Genomic DNA, 18349 nt, shown 5'->3' on the forward strand with positions numbered 1-18349 from the left:
CCCTACACCACCAAAACCGAAAGTATAAATTAAGCTTCTTCCTAACATGGGTGAATAGGGTATAAAATTTTGATAGATGAATACTTTCCCACCCTCCTACCAGCCGGCTGGCATCTCACCCATCTTATTTTTAAGAAAAGGGGGCAAGGGGTCCATTAGCATCCGTTTTCCAAAATTAACCTATCGTATCTTACCCTTCCAAACAGCTAAATCTAAAGAGTGCGCACATTTCTCCCCTGTATTTCCTATCTTTTCCTAAATGAAGCTTAACTTAATACTTCAGCATGGGAGTGATGAGGGAAAAGCGAAGTTTCTTTACAAAGCTGCAACTGAAGGATACGTAACATCTAAACGCCCTTTGTTTAAACGACGCATTACTCAATGTTACCAAATGTTCATTGCAGACACTTGCTGGGATCTTGTCAAAATCTGTCTCTGAAAGCAATTTCATTGATTAATTTAAATTTTACGAATATTAGATGCGTCATTGATTAAAGAATGCTACATTGTCACTTAGTGCTAATTTTAGTAATACAGCGTGCCTTGGTTTTTTCAAAATACTTTTGGACTAAGAATATTTCCTAATTACGTTTCTGGAAATCCAGTTTCGAATCAAATTTCTTACATTTCATTTTCGATTTGTTACAAAAATTTTATAACTACCGAATAAAAAGCGTTTCCGACGTTTTTAAAAGTTATCAATGCACTATTTAGTGAAATGAATTGATGTATATATACAGAATATTGAAATTGAGGATAAATTTAAACTATGAGTTATTTTTAACTATTCATTATCAGTCTCTTGCGACTTTTCAATTTTTAATTAAATGACATCTCCAACTTTAGGAATTTCCTCTGAAATAATTAAGAATTCATAGAATACGTGAAGAGTTTGTGTATTGTGTAATTTTTGTATCGATTTCTAGTGCCTTAATGTTTTAGTGTCGGTAAATAATTCGATGCTCGCATCACGCAAGGACACGAAGATGAAGCAATCATAATGAACAAAAATATCGATTTCCAGAATTAATAAGGTAATTTTATTCAGGCAGTTAAGCATTCGAAATACCTAGTCTAACAGTCTGTGTTAAAGGTATGCATAGTAACGTTTGGTTTGGGCGTTAACGAGTTCTCAAAAATGCTTCCAAAGTTATAATTTGTAGGCATTTCGTTTCATTACAGGCAAAAACATTTAATTTTCTCATCTTCAGTAACACTAAGTCTTTGTACTCTCGCAGATTGTGTAATGTTTTTTAAGTGTGTTGATATTTAATCTTGACGCATTGATTTTTTTTGTTCAGACTTCGCGGAGTGTTTATATTATCTTCAACTTTAAAGAAAATTCTTAACATATTATTTGTTCTTATATGAAGCATGAAAATGAAACACAGTTCTTCAAAAGCCCAATGTCTGCGAAACACCTTAATATTAATGTTGGGGGATTAAATATAGCCAAATGCTGGTCTTCTTGCATTAAACCCCAGCCATTATAAAATATATCAGATAGAATTCTCCGATCTGAAGCGAAAATGCTTCTTTCAGCAATATACATGCCGATAGTTTAGAAAACGGGTTTGAGTTCAATTTTACATCATTGCATTCCTCTTTCATGCTGCTTTTTGTGAAATACAATGCAAGTTATTTATTCCAACAGTTTATTTATAGTAGCGTCCCGTTTTAAAACACTAGGGCTATTTTGAGACGAACCTCGTAATTTTGAACCACGGTCCGATGACAAGGATGACATCTGAGCTGGCACTCTCCTCTCCAAACTTCCACATCACAACAGCTAGCGGACATTTGTCCTCGATGGATTTAGATTGCACCAGACCCGCTTACTATGGTTCTTCGGTGAAATCGGATCTCGAATCTGAAAACCTCGCATTCCGAAACAGACCTTACCACCAGGCCACCGTGACCCTATTTGTTCCAACAGAAATTTAAAGCAAAACGATGACCGAGTCAGTCTTATATTCTGACTTCAGCTGCAAACAAGTGTGACCAATGTCAAAACATTAAGTTGATACATGAACTTCAATCTATCATTACATGGCCGATAATTGCATTTACTGTTCTTCCTATCCTATGTAACACGAAGTTCTCGAAACATCCGTCTCATGAACGCTATTCATTTGAAATTTTTTAATGTCTACTCTGACCTTACAACCATATCCTGCCTTAGCCAATTAGGACGGAATTACAAATTGAAAGAAAAACAGCCAGCCCCTAATGAGCTCCAGCCAACCCTTCGCAACTACTAAAGCTATTTGCTGAATTCCTGTACTGAATTCTTGAATGTTGTTTAGAACAAATGCAAGATTAATGCTTCGCATTCTTTTCTTGATAAAAAAAAATCTATCTTGTGCCATAAGCACTTGCTATGTTATACGTTAAGTTAGAGTACTTGCCAAGACGGTCATTTTAAAGTTGGACTTTATGTTCAAATAATGAGGTCAAATATTTATACACAACCCGAGTAAATCTACAAAAGTAATATTCCAACATAAGATACAGTCAATATTCTATAGACTTAAATAGTTCCAATTGTATTTAAGCAAATTTCCAAAAGATAGTGTAAATTTAAAAATATCACCATGATCAATTCCACTTTGTGAAATCCTGGAGCCTTGGGAACAAACCAAAAGCATAAGTACTTCTGAAGTATAAAGTTCATACTTGAAGTCTGCTGGATCAGGAACAAAAGTTTCTTAAGTCAATTGCTGCTTGTAGCGCAACTTTCGAAAGCAGATTCATGAATATCCAATGAAGAAAGAACTTGAAATCCTAAAAAAATATATTTACTTAGTTCTGTTGATACTTCATGCAGGATATAGATTGAAACTTGATAAAACAGAAAAACTTGTACCACCATATAACTGTTTCTAAAAATGAATATTATCTAATATAATAAACATAAGCAATATAAAAAATAAGCAATACAGAAAATTATGTAACAAGTTCAATAGAGATCGTTAAAAATGATTTAAATATTCATCCAGAACATCGACTCTTGCTTCCAGTAAATTTTTAACTTAAACTAAAAGCAATTTAGAAAATACATTTTATCGCACACTTCAGATCGAGACTTCGTAGAAATTCATTGGTTACTAAAATACCAGAATAGATAGGATGGTTGGTTTAAAACATCCTAACTAGAATATGTTGTTCAGCAAGATAATACGAAATTTCAGCGTCCCTTTTTAAAATGTCTATCTCATGATATTTGCATATGTCAAGCAATTCTGAAGATTTCTCCTTTATTCATAAGCCAAGTCTAATCAGTTAAAATTTGTATGTCAGCATTTCTACGAAACATTCTCTGCATTTCAACCTACATCTCAGTAAATTAAACGCAAGATATTTGTTTCCAAAAATACAGAGCAGTAGTAGCAAGGAGCTGTTTCATCTGTGAGATTGAAAGCGTCTAGGCAGATAGTTTATAATGAAACGGTATGCAAGTCAAATAGAAAAGTTAGTTTTACAAAGGAACATGGGATCGCTAACGCAGACTAGGTACACTACAGCGGACTCAATTGAGGAACGGATATGCTTGTTGAAGTATGCAATACATTTAATGATTAAAATACAAATGTACAATAGCGCAAATACATCATTCCGTTTAGTACGCAACATAGCAGATACAATGGCAAAGTGAATGCAATATAAAATCCTTTTGTAAATCTAAAACTTGCATCTAAATCTACACTCGTCACATTCATGCAACTGATGTGTTGTAACAAATTATACTTAAAAAATGCTTTCCTGAACAACAGTAACTGCAACCAAATTGCATTTACGTAATTCAGAATTCGAGAACTAGATTTGATTAGAAGAACATGCATACAATTATCAATCAATAAAGACAGAACTTATTTGAAAGAGAAATGCAATTTTCCATTTGTTTCATGAATTTATAGCAATGACTTATTGTAGATTTATATGTTTATATATACCTTCCAATATCTATCGCGGTTTCTGGATTCGTACTTAAATGATGCATGTCAAACATGACGAGCATTTAATTTTTCGAACAACTCCGACAACTTTCCACAAAAACAAATTACAAAAAAAGACGTTGTGAAATTAGATGCGATACAGTAACAGCACTTGCCATGATGTCAACATGGTTCGAGCCGGTTCAACATTCAAGAAAACAATGCAAAGGAGATATACTAATCAGATTTTTCTCAAAGAAAATTTCAATTGAGTAACCTAAAAAAAGAAGAGACTTGTTAAAATACTGTAATATTACTAAATAGTATTAATACTGCATTGTTGAATTATCAAAATGAATTCTTTTAATATGTTGATGGCAAAATACAAAACCATAAAAATTAAAGTTTGATTCAGAAAACTAATTGGAAAGACAGGGTTTGTAATATGCCACGATACCATAAAGATTTTTAATGCATTCACAAAAAAGTCAGCTCTACAAAAACATCTTGAATTTAAACAAAATCCTCCCAACTCCCCGTGTAAAAATACCAGAATGAAAATAAATATCCTTGCAGCAAATAAGTATCTTTCGAAGCTGCAGATAAGAACCATTTATCAAAGTAAGCATTCTCAGTTCTCACAACTAAATTGTTTTCCTAAAGCACTGCAGTTGCCCATTTGGGAAAGTTTATACTGACTGGCAATCCAATTTTCAGGCCTGAATTAGAAAAATACATTCAGATTTTGCTATAAAACTGCAACTAGATAAAAATCGCTCTAAAAATTCTTTAGATTAAAAATGAAATTAGTCAATATTTCTAAACATCAATTAGTCGATTTATTGCAACCATAATGATGTTCAAAGAAAAGATACTGAATCGAATTTCTACTTGGAGACATTCTTTTTTTTTTGCGTACAAGATTCATCCAAAGAATTTTGGAATTTAAACAACGTTACACAACTGGCCTAAATATACCATTTTAAAATGCTATTTGCAATATATCCATGACATATCAGTACCGAAATTTTGAGTCGTTTCATTCAAACAGTACAAGAAAAAAATTGGTATCAAGAGTTTAGAAAATGGTCATTAAAACAAGGTTGAAATAAATTATTGCGGCTAATTGAATAATTCCCTTCGGATAATATAACTAGCTTTTGTTGATTAGAAACGGGAAAAAACAAAGATGGCATTCTTTTCGGAATAGAGTTATGTCAGACATAGAATAAATTTAATCGTTAATCTTCTCTTAAAAATGTTACCAGTTACAAAATATATTTTGTTACGCATCTGTCAAATAATGCTCAACACAAAATGAGCCGAAATCTACAACTGATATTTGAATCCATTTTTAATTTTTTCCTTAACTTCGGTAACGAATTATTAAAATTATTTACTTTTGGTTCAAACATTTCGTGTTATTTTGAACGATTTTTACCCTTAACACGGGACAACACTTTATTTCATTTCCCGATACTTGAACAATTAAAATTTCTTGTTTTCAATGAATTATGGATTTTAGCATAAACTTGTCCGTTTAAAAACTAATTGCAAACGTTTTGGAATTTAATTTTAAAGATTTTACATATTATATGCCTGTGCATACATTATGTGTTTGAAGCTGTATAGCCAATACGACTCGTGGGTCTGTAAATCTCATCTATTTTAAGCACATTTAGGCACGCACTTTAGAGATCATGAAAAATACTTTCATACACGATTGTAGACAATAAAAATTAATTTAAGATTTAACCTAAAATATCAAGATAAAAATCAAGAGACGTGCCTCCATCGAAGTTTCATTTAATTGTAATAACGTCCCCTTTTAGTGAAACATATTTCGGAAAGGACCTTATAACTTGGAAAATACCTTGAATTCCCTGATCAGATAACAAAAACTTCATCCAAACTCTCATTACAAAAAAAAAAATTATACAAAATCGTTTCTAAGTTAGGAAAAAAATTCCAAACGCAGGGTCAAATCTTTTCTTTTATAGCTGATAAACGAAAATTTGCCTGGCCTCAACTTATGAAACTTCTCCCGAACGGCATGTATGAATGGTTTAGCAAGAGTTCTTGAACTGCGGCTCAAATACCATGAGGGACACTTATACAATTTTAAAGCAATTAAAACTTTGTCAGTACTAATTATATGGAATTTTTAAGAACATTTCAAGTTAAATAATCCCTAAAATCATCTTAATTTGAAGCATTTCACGATAGGTTTTCAAATAAGTACATCACATTTTTTTAAAAAAACTAGTTTATCAAAGATCAGAAATTATTTTTTCCCTATATTTTCTTACTTACGAATACGTATTAAATGCAAAACATTATTTCAGTTGAAATAAGTTCGCAAGTGAAAAAGTATTAAAAAAAACCCTGTTATAGAATTCCAGGACAAATTATGGCTTCATTATTGTTGGTTTTGAGTTTACAAAAGAGCTTTTGGATCAATGGCGATCAAAGGCAGGGATAAATATTATAAGCATCTATTTATTATTTTTAGACTCAGTGCCTCAGAAACAATGTGAGAAGTGACCTTCTCCTTTGAAACTTTAAGGGTTTCTAGAAGAAAGGAAGTCCAAAAACTTACGAAATAACTGGACAACACTGTCTGAAAGTGGGCAGCATTTGTATGTTTTCTCAAAGAAAACACACACCTTGAAGTGAAAAGGGTCGATTTCAAATTAAATTCCGTTTTTTTCTTTAGTAGTAGCTCTTCATCAGCTTTTGAATAAAGAAGTGAAGAATTTTTTTTTAAGACATTGAATGACATTTTTGGTATAATAACCTAGGAAATAAATTCGTGTAACCCACTTTTGGTCATGTATATAATATTCATACAAATGAATTTCATGCCTTAACAAATTTTAACACTAAATCAGACAGTTATTTCTTAAATTTCATTATTTTTTTATAATTTTTAATCTAAAAATTATCTATTATTTAGGTTTCCTTTCAAGTGAAATAATATTTTCGATTATAAATACTATCATATTCATGCAAAAATATGTGTCTTAGTGTAAAATTCTTTTTGTTAGTTGAAATAACTAACTATATTCCTTCATTAACTGAAAGAAAAAAAACGTGTTTGTATGGATAGGTAATCATTTATTATTCATTAATTTTCGTGGAGTTATGAGGTTTTAAACACAGATAGATAAAATCTCAAAATACCCTTTTAAAACGGGAACTCTACTGGAAAAGAACAAAATATTTATCCATTTATCTTGTTTTGGAATCACTTGAAAATAAGATATGTGGTTCTTTCTGGTTTTAATTACTTGCTGTTTTTTTACTTGCTTTATTATCAATAATTCAATAACTAGCATATATAAAGCGATACAATAGGGAAGAAGAGAACATTATCCTCAGTATGACGAGAGAATAAACTCATTAATGGTAAGGAATAAGTAAATAATAACTTAATTTTTCAGCTTCCACAGAAACAATATCCCTCCGAAAAGGAAAAAAATCATTTGGTGTAGCATTTGTACTCGTTATAAGAAATAGATTAAGAAGGCATTATGAATGGATAAAACCACACACTTTTGAAAAGCGTATTCATAGTAGAAAAGACTCTTTTGTCAAAGTAGAAATAAATCAATAAAACCTCTGTTACTGTAAAAGCATTGGCTTCAAATTTCTCCATTGGCGATCCTTCTTCGATGAAAAAAAAAATTCCAATATTTTTTGTCTGAATTTTTTTTCTCGGCTCTAATTACAAAATAAAATTCACAAACATACAAATTTAAAAAAAAATGAATAGGATCTTTTCATGAAATGAATGAAATAATATTTTCCCACAAATATACAGATATTTTATATACTAATGATTGTAATATGGCCCAAACCATGGCTTCAATGATTTTTGCTGCTCAAAGTTTTTCTCTTCGATCCCATTTAAAATATCCGCCAGTTTTTAAAAATAATGGCTGTTGCATTTAAAAAGAATCTAAACTTAAGGACATAGAGAGTAGCAGAAATGAATCTACTTGAATAAATTATCTGATTAAATGTATATAATGAACCTAACTATTTGCCCTCTAAAAATTATGCACTGAATGCTCGAGCCAAATTAAATTAACTTACATAATGACTTCATTTCACTTCAAGATTTGTTAACAGAAAATGTTTAAAACACTTTCGTGAATTTTCGTGCAAAGTCAATGACTGAATTTCTTACTGTTAGTCTGCTTTTCTATTATAAGACGGTCAAAATATGAAATAAATTTAAAATATTATTCTTGAAAATTGATATCTCAAATTCAAATCAGTGATATTTAGTTAAATACTTCCTAAAATATTATTTGTTTCGGTTATCATTTTGTATGTTTCAGCTTTACGGATGTAAAAATTCAAAATTTGATGTTAACAATCCAAATCTGAGATAAAAATTAAGAAAAAGCTAGTTTGTGTGTGTGGATTTATAGATAACAGAAAATTCAAATGATATCATACTTTGCTTTTAATACGCTTTATATGAAATTATTCGCAACTGATTAATAACTAATCTTCTAAGTTTGACCATATCCGATAACCAAGACGATGCCTAAAATGGCATCCGACATTCAAAACCGACATATGACTTTTTCCCCTTCTGACAGAAAATAGGTCCTTAATTATGGCATACCTTTAATAGGTATAATTTTAAATATGTGAATATTCAGCATCAAATCCCCATGCTGCTAAAATAAATATGTGAATATTCAGCATCAAATCCCCATGCTGCTAAAAGACTACCGCTTCTCTTTCACAGACAGACAATATAGGTATTTTAGGTTTGAGGTTCGAAAATAGTTAATTTCATAGATCAAATATATATATACCATATTTAAAAAATATAATAACTTCAACATCTTATCTCACAGATGCTAAAACAAAACTTACTTTTCTTTTCACCTTAACATTTTTTGTTCACATAAAATTGATGCTTAGTCATAATTCTATAAATATCTTAATTAAATTGCTTTCTCTGTTCTGACAGCTTTATTATAAGTCTAAGATAAGTGTTTCTATTTATTTGTTTTCGCCAGTATGTCATTTTAAATGTAGACATAACACATACTATATACCTGGCTTTGGATTGTAAATTGTTTTCCTAAATTTTGATTCTAATATATACTTTTCAGATAATGTATATTTTAGACATAAAAATGGATTTATATATACATTATAGGATTGAAACTAGATGATCTGAACAAAGATGTTTGTAATGAAGAAATTTGTAATGAATTAGATTTTAAGACTAGGTAAGTCAGTAATGTATTATTAATAGAAAGGTCTCAAGACCAGAGGATCCAGTCTCGGATCCGATTCTGCTAAAATTCCTTCGTGTATACGAACCTGGCGGACTTTAAATCTGACGTCGTGGGCTAAAGTGTTGGTGAGGTGCGGAAGTTTGGAGAGGAGGTGCCATCTCAGGTGTTGTTATCTGATCATGCTCAAAATTGAGCCCTTCCAAAATATTCTTAGTGTTGCTTTTAAACGGAATCATAATATAACTAAATTAAACTAATCTTACAACAAGGTATTTAATCTGAATTAAATTTTTACCATTGAATACAGATATTTTTAATTATAGTAATTTTATTATTAAAAATTTTTCGTCAGTATATTCACACTAATGTTGCGGAAAAAATCAAAAAGAAGCTTTTAAAGGCTAATTCAGTGACAAATAATTTGTCTATTTAATATCAAATAAACATATAATGTGATAAAAACTTTATAAAATTATCTTCTTTTTTAATAATCATTTAATTTATCGTTATTATAATTACTTACGGATACAAACTAAATGAACAAATAAATTTTCAATAAGAATTAAATTAATTTCTTCAACAATTTTACTATTTTGTCTTCCAGTTTTGGTTCAAATGTTCATTCATTCAAATTCAAACCTAAAAGGATTGCAAAATAAAATAAACAGAGACCCGTGTATCATGCAAATAGCCATTCATAAAAATAAAGGAATTGATTAAAAAAGGGGGGAGTCTTCTTGTATACAAAACTATTTTCTCTTTCATCGACGATTCTTGGATTCTTTGTTAAATTCCCTTCTTCCTTTATGCAGTTTCGACTATAGATATGTATCCAATTATAAGAAAAAGATTGCATTCTTTCGTAAGGAAACAATTCTTCATTTCTTACCCTTATCTTTATTTTTAGTACATTTGAGAGGAAGTACAAACATCTTCCTTAGAGTAAATGATGATTCATGAAAGGAGTTTTGACATAATGATTACTTTCTTTTTTGATATTTCATTCAAGCTCTAAGCAATTTATTTCTATGTAAACTTGTTGAAAATAATCAGTGGAGTTACTATCTTTCGAAATTCTTTTTCGCTGAGAATAAAAGTATGTATATATCTCTTTTTTTCCATACCAATTGGTTTCAGTATGGCAATCTTGTTTAACTTGGATTTGATTTTCTCGAAATGAATTTCAGAATTTGGTTTCAGCTTTCCACATTATTTATAATAATAAATCTAATAATATGTCATAAACATAGTATGTCGTTTCCACTCGTGTTTACTTTTTGTCATCTATATATTTAAATTTTCGAGCATCCAGTCAGTCTAGTTAAATTTACTTGAAAGCGAATGCAAGTTTGATTCACTCGTCTACTGGTTATTCAAGTCTTTTTTGTTTAGTTTAATCATATTTACGTCCTGTTTCGAAGAAACACGAGAGCTATTTTGAATCGCACCTCATAAATTTCAATCATGGTCAGGTGATAACGGAAATAATACTACCTTTCCAAACTTCTACATTTCTTATAGAAACATAAAACATTTTCTTACAGAATCCTTTATAAGTTCTTTTTGACAGTAATGAAGATGGCATCCTCCAACAGTAGCATATAACTGGAAATGACAATAAAGTGATTGGACAAATGCTTCTTCACAGAATGCAAATCCCATGTATTAAAAGCAGCTTATGCTTGGAAACGTCGACAGAGCGATTAACTAATTCTGTTGAGGATAATTCCATTCGAATATTCGTCGAATTTGCAGATATATAGTAAACACCCAACATCATAAAATCACTCCGTCGACGTAGCTAATAATATAGTACTTACTGGTAGTGGACGCAGTTTTGAGCAATTATTATAAAATTGGAGAAAAGAAATACTTCTCTGCGGTGTGGCAAGTGAATAATCTATATTAATTTTCATGTACAATATTGTATGATATCAAAAAATATTCGCAATATCGAATAATATTGTTAAATATTGAAAAATATGATATAATATTGCACAGTATTGTACAATATTGTTTTACAAGCTGTGCTACTTAGGATATACTTGGAAGGGTAGCTGAAACAATTTCACATTTTTGGGTTCTCTCGAAAATTCGTTGAGTTTGAAGATGTACGAGAAATGCGTGACAATTTTAAAGGAATTCCATCAACATTGCCAAGTATCTATTACTGTTAGTGGCATAAAATGCGAAGACATTACAAACATTGTAGAAAAGAAATACTTCCCTTCGATTAAAAAAACCTGAACAATCTATGTTTCTTTTCATGCCTATTTCTTGCATTTGTGCCTAAACACGCCACTTCCGCTCATACAATCCTAGGCAAGAATTGTTTTTTGTAGGGAACCAAGAAATCCCTTAAAGTTTGTTTCATTAATTCGAAAGCATCCTAAGAAAATCTAATATCCCACGTCATACTTCTCATCATTTGAAGTGTTTCCGAAACCAGTAATATCAGCAGTAAACTTGTCATTTGTGTGATGTCCTCATTTGAAGTGTTTCCGAAACCAGTAATATCAGCAGTAAAGTCATTTGTGTGATGTCATCAATTGAAGTGTTTACTTCATGTGATGTCATCATATGAAGTGTTTACTTCATGTGATGTCATCATTTGAAGTGTTCCCCAAAGTAGTATTTCAGCAGTAAACTTAACATTATGTGTTTGCCTGATTTTAAAATACTTATGTAAATTTAATAAAGATTTAGAAATTCATGCCAAGATACAGAAAGAAAAAAAGAATTAATCACAAATATTATTCAGCTTAGCTATTTTTATTTCTCTCATACAATCACAGAAAATTCATTTTTTAAAGATATAATATTTTCAAAAAAAATTCAACAAATTAAATATCGATGTTGTTTTAACTGTATCTTCTAACAAGAACTTCCCCTGAAATATACTTTGACACGTTCGGGAGTGATTTTATCATCGCTTCCACAGAAAACTTCTCTGAAAAGAAAAAGGAAACAATTTTAGAGGGAAATGTCTTTATTAATTATTGAATGTACCGGTTAAAATAAGGAAATCATTAATTCTAATTTTATAAGTTAATCCTAATCATTTTTAATATAAAAGTCTAGAAGTTCTTTTTTCATGTACAATGTGAATTTACTAATTTCAAACAAAATGATTATCAATTGGTCTAAATTTGGAAAAATATTAAAAAGATCTATAAATCTAATGAAAGGTGTTTTATATACTGATAGTATAAAAAATCTGACACGCATCAAAGATATTGCTAAAAATTCAAGTGATATTAGAACAATGATAATAGAAAATATTAGGAAAAGTACATAATTAAATTCCTTGTTTCCTAAAAATTATGAGGAAAGAAACTTTCTCTTCATTATTATTTTACATTAAATTTTATAGACAGCATTGTCGTATAACAATTATTAACAATACATAATAATTTATTCGATGGAAAAATTAGGGTTGAAAACTTCAATTGTTTTGCTGACTTATATATCCTTGCACATTTCTTTTTATTTAAGCTGATATTCTTATATTTTAATAACAACGTTATTGTTTACCGCTTTCCTCGCGGATTCATTGGCAGCACTAGCCATACATTCTGATTGATTATCTGTGCCATTAGGGAAAAAGGTCCAATTATTTTCAATCTAGGATCCTTTCAAAGTTTTATTTCTTGATACCTTTCGAAAATAAAGGCTGGCGATCAGAAGACATATCTAGAGGGATGGCATTGGAGAAATTAGTACAGTGAAGGGTAATGGATTCCCACACATAATGAGCTCTGATGTATTGTTTTCGAGATTTATCTCCAAAATAAAGAGGGAGCAGGCGACCACTGATGTGTATCAAGGGGCCATTAACTCTTTCATAAAATAAAAGTTGGAGATATTGTTATTGGAGATATTATTCCTTTGTTAAGGATGAGAGGCTTGGTTTTAGTTGTGCTAGTTATTTCAAATATATAGATATTCTTTGCTACATAAAAAACGTTTTATCAAATAATGAAACCTAATTTTTCAGAAAACATAAAAACAAGTGTTTTACGTGTTCACATGAAAGCATGAATATTTTATAGCAAAACTAAAATAGGACTAAATAAATTATTAAAATTACATAATTAGCTTTTGTTTAACATTAACTTAATAACTAATTTTTTTTGTACTTAAAATATTATTGTTTCGGAAATTATGGAAAATTATGATTAATTTTCTTAGAAATACAAAACACAAATTTGTCATTTTTGAATTTTCAATCAACACTACAGTAAAAAAAAAAAAATATATTTTCAAGGATAAAAATGTACCTGTAAGTAGTTTCCAAGTTAGTTATCCTGATACTGTGGATAATTATAAATGGCACTTCGTCCCCTGGTGCGTGCGGATGTAATGGTGTCCAAAGAGCATCCACTCTAAGGAGACGACCAAGATTACCAGAGCTCATCAGAAATTCTAAGGAATTTCCCCGACTGAACGTAACGGGCCTGAAATATTAAAGTATTTTTAATTAACTTTTTAAATATTTTTAAAAATGTAATTCTTGTGCTATCTTAATTCTTTTATAACTGGTAATACTTTTAACCTAAACAAATCATAAATACTATATTTAAAAATAGCCTGTTTCAAGTTTATCATAATATTTAGTTTTTATTTTCTCGTATACACAGTATGCAAGGAGAAAGTACTGTAATCGTCAAAAAATTTGGACGAACTCCCTTTTCCAACCTCCCTAAGACCGAAAAACATGTTTTTCGAATTAAGTCTGTTTGTCTTTGAACACGATAATTAAAAGACATTTAAAGTTATATGGGTGAAATATGGTAAGTAAGATAATTTAGAGCTAGATAAACAAAATTATAGATATCTATCGAATTTTGAACGTTATCCATTCAGAGGAAGTCTATCTGTCAAACTGTACGAATACAAGTACAACTATCAAACAAAAATAGTTTGACTGATGAAATCCGGTACGCAGATATAGCATCTAAAGTGTTGACTGGATCTAATTAAGAACCAAATCCATCAAGAGATTGACCATTTGTCGGCCTGTACTTTTGCACTAATGTAAACACAATAACTTAAAAATGCTACAGTTGAAATAAATGAAAATCTGTGTATGATTTTGTGACTACAGTTGCAGTTCTGTGTTAAATTTTGGTTTAAATTTTTCAGAAAAAACACATTCAAAATGCTATTCGGTTTTCTGGTACTTGTATATATTAACCGCATCTCAGCGATTCATTTCCAAATGTCACCTGTTAATAGGGGGTTTTTTTCCGTAACAATTGTTCTCTAATAAAAATTATTGTTCTCTAATAGCATATGGTTAATAATACAAAAGTACCAGTTATGTTTATTAACTACTACTACCTATTGATTTCTACTTAAATATTAAGAGCACAACTCTCATGTGCAGGACTCTGAAAATAAAAATCTGAGCATTTGTGGCATTCACGACTTTGCCCATAATCCACAGTTTTTTACTGGGAATGGAGAGGATGCAATACCTTTATTAGAAAGTGCAAGAAAGTTTTGAGAAGACCATTCCCACCTGTTTGCATGAAAGCTCCGATATTTTTGAAAATAAAATTTTCTTGCCTCTTATTTTTGTTTATTCCAGTTTAGAAATAAATGTAAAAAAATTAAAAATTATCTGGTTTGTAACATAATCAAATTGTATATCTCGAATTAATGTTTTTAACTGAAGCATGTTTGTGATAATAATATGAATTATAGTTTTAATATGAGTCCAAAAGATTTAAATGAATGCAAAACAATAGAGCCCGTTTTGTTTGGAAACTGTGCAGTTTGTTCTCATTTTCAAAGATACTTGAATGACAAAGCAATATAAATTACTATGTTTTAAATTATTGTTTTTCAATAGAAATTTGTAATTAGATTTAATTATATGTGGTTTAGATTCCATAAATCTTTTTATTTGGCATTAATGCAAATGATACAATTAAGGTACAAACGTAATTGGGAGGAATCAATTTGATTGTAATTCATAACGTGCTGGACAAGAAATAGGTGAGCTGGTACGTTCTTGAATGAGCAAAACTTTTCCTGGTTAATTGTTCAATAGCGAACCTAAATAGAGATATTGATTTGCACATAATCTAAATATGCGTAAAGGTTATATCTATGTGTAGGTTATAGGTTATAGCTATGCGTAAAGGTTATATCGCATATGCAATATCGTATTGTAAAAACTTAACCTTTGAGTATGCCCTTGTCCATTACTAGCAAAAAAGGACATCCATAAAAAAATGTTTTTTAATTGTAGAAAAAAATAAAGCCTTTGAAAAAGTCAAACTATTTCCTTGTTCTGAAATCGTCCAGCGAAACAAAAAAGAGTTTTAGAAAACAATGCTAAAAATTACCTTGCACTTCATTCATTTCAAGTAGAAAATATTTATTAGAATGGCTATTAAATAATTGTGGATATTTTAAAGAAGACAGAAGACATTTTTTTTATGAAATGGCGTAATTTCAGTCTATAACATATAATCCATATTTTTTCATGGCATTTAATCCTCATATAGCAGAATCATATTTCCACGTTCTCAAAACGTTTTTTATGGGCAGAAGCTTCGCCAAGAGCGATTCAATATCATCATTCTTATTGTAATTTTTAACGTTTCAGAAATACTGCAATGACGGTTAATGGTGGTTAACAGAGCAAGGTCAGGAATATAAGTTAAAATTGGCCCCAAGCTTCAATAATTTTGGTCAATATTTGCCCTCGTAAAAACCAATTGCTTTGTTTGGTAACTATTATTTGTTTTCATCTAAATTGATTAGCTTTTACTTGGTCCACGGTTTTTTTTTTGGACTGACATTGTAACAAACATCCAATTTTTTTACACCAATAATTAAAAGAATTAAGAATGGATCCCTTTCATACTGTATCCTGATTCAATCGTAAATTACAGGACCTTTTGTTAAGAGAATTCCTCTTATTTCATGAAAATCCAGTAAATGGAAGGAGAGAGTGGTTGTAAACCAATTTTTTTCTACGAAAATTTGAGTTTTCGAGCAATCTCATCGAAATAATATGCAAATTGCTTTGATAGTACCGTCAACAAATTCAACTTACTTTGATAGGACCGTCACCCAATTCAGATTCACTCCCAGATAGTTTCTCATCTTTGCGGGAAAAATCTATTGCATGAAATATAACAAACTAAATTTGACATTGCTATTCATTTAAGAATTGGGCTCTAAACACCGCATATAGCTTTTTGTGAGTTTCCGCTGAGTTCAAATTCAAGGATTTTCTCTCATTTTCTGTGTACTTACTTTGGAGTTGCTTGGAGTAAAGCTGTTCTCCCTCGAGTTCCCGTTATTCTTAAAAATAGGAGACCAGTTTCGTTCCGGTATCTTTGCGTCAACTCTTTCGACGATATCAATACATTTACATGATAGTGATAACCTAGGAAATACAAGAAAAGGAATATTTATTCATTTTTTAAATAAAGAATTTTGTTTTAATTTTTAGTTTTAGCTATTGCCGGCGTCCTACCTAAGGGTAGCGCGTCTTTTCCGTGATCTGGGCGTCCCGGGTTCGAGCCCTGGTTCTGGCATGGTTGTTCTTTACCCTGTGTTCTATATGTGAGATGTTTGAAAGAGCCCCCCCCCCCTGTAAAAATGGGTTGTGCAAGCGAATGTGTGAGTGTCATCTTCATACGACCTAGAAATCAGACATCTGCCCTCGGGTGCTCAGAGGACTTTACCCTCAAAAGCTAATGCACCCCCTTTCTGTTGTAAAGCGGATATGACACCATCAGTTTCAGCTATTAGTTTTAGACACGAATCAAAAAAGATGTTATTCAGATAGGGGAGATTTGAGGCAGGTAATTTATTAAGTTATCTGTAGCCTGCATAAATTTTGATTAGACTTATGTAAGCATTAATTGTCTTCATGTGCCAAAACATTTATTAAAAATATCCACTTATCTGACGTAACAAAAAGTAACAAATGAATTAAATTAGCCATGCACACTTTTGAAACGTCGTTTTTTACAGTATTCATGATTTATAATTTGCATACTGAAAAATTATAGATAGAGCATCAAAGCATAACGTAATTTCCTTGAAAATTCCTTAGTTTATCATTTTTAACTAAAGAATTAAAGTTTGTAAAATGTTTGTCCTTAATTAAAGTTTATTTATTCTCATTTTTTGATTTCACCAATTCAAATTTTTATAATGAGTAATTACAGCTGTAGACAACTCTAAATAGTTAAATTATGAAACACCTAGAGGACTGTTTTAGATATTTTTTCTTCTTTGAATTCACAAACTTTGCTGTCATAGATGCTGGTAAGATTATTCAAATGGTAAATTGGTAAAAGAGAGTATGGTTATGTTAGTAAATTGTTTTGGAGATTATTACTAATTTGCTTCACGAGATTATCTTAAACCTTCTAAAGGATATTTGACGTTTTCCTTTAAATTCTTGTCAAGCTGTTAATTTTGAATATTGAGACTACCATGTTTTTACATCAGTTTAGTACACATTAAGAAAAACTTCAAATCGTAAAACCTTAAAATTCAGATATTTAAAAATAATCTTAATGTTTTTCATGCAATTCATAAATTTGAATAAAATAAATATGCTTTATGCTATGTATGAAATTTGAATCAGTGTTGAACATTCAAGAAGCTGTCTATCATTTCCAAGGAAGCTCACGAAACAGCAATTAGACAATGCTCTATAAATATATAATTTAACACATTCTTCATTATAGAAGGATTAATTCGTCCTTCATGAATAACGTTTGTGCACAACTACCAGTTATAGTTGGTTTATAGCATTATTTATGCTTATATTCTTCCTCGGTTTTTCTCTTAATACAGTATATCATGTATCATGAAAAACAAAATGTATCTATCTCATAGAATAGTGATCAAATGTGCCAAAATCTCAATTAATCTTGCCACCCCTTTAGTCCTTCGAAGACCACATTTTATTTTAAAAAAGGAATAAATTCAAACTCCTTTGTATTGTATGAAATGTGGGACAGAGCAGAATGAATGTACATTTCCTAAGTTCACATTTATCAATACTTAAACAATTGATGAGTTGTATATTAATGAAAAGTTAATCACTAACAGGCTTGATGGGATTATTATATTCTGCTTTAGATATATAAATGATTATAATACGAT

The 18349-nt window shown here is 30.4% G+C and overlaps 1 protein-coding gene across 1 annotated transcript in view; it reads right to left on the reverse strand.

The window, feature by feature from the left end:
- Positions 1-11953: 11953 nt before the first annotated feature.
- LOC129958622 (inactive pancreatic lipase-related protein 1-like) overlaps positions 11954-18349 on the reverse strand; it is a 60632-nt gene continuing 54236 nt past the window's right edge. The window contains exons 8-10 of the mRNA XM_056071220.1: positions 16478-16610; positions 13483-13659; positions 11954-12152 (exon numbers count right to left, since the gene is read on the reverse strand). Coding sequence (XP_055927195.1) covers positions 12077-12152; positions 13483-13659; positions 16478-16610 — 386 coding nt within the window. The 3' untranslated portion in view covers positions 11954-12076. The remainder of the gene's footprint in view (positions 12153-13482; positions 13660-16477; positions 16611-18349) is intronic.

The sequence above is a fragment of the Argiope bruennichi genome, chromosome X1 (assembly GCF_947563725.1).
Source record: "Argiope bruennichi chromosome X1, qqArgBrue1.1, whole genome shotgun sequence".
NCBI lineage: Eukaryota > Metazoa > Arthropoda > Arachnida > Araneae > Araneidae > Argiope > Argiope bruennichi.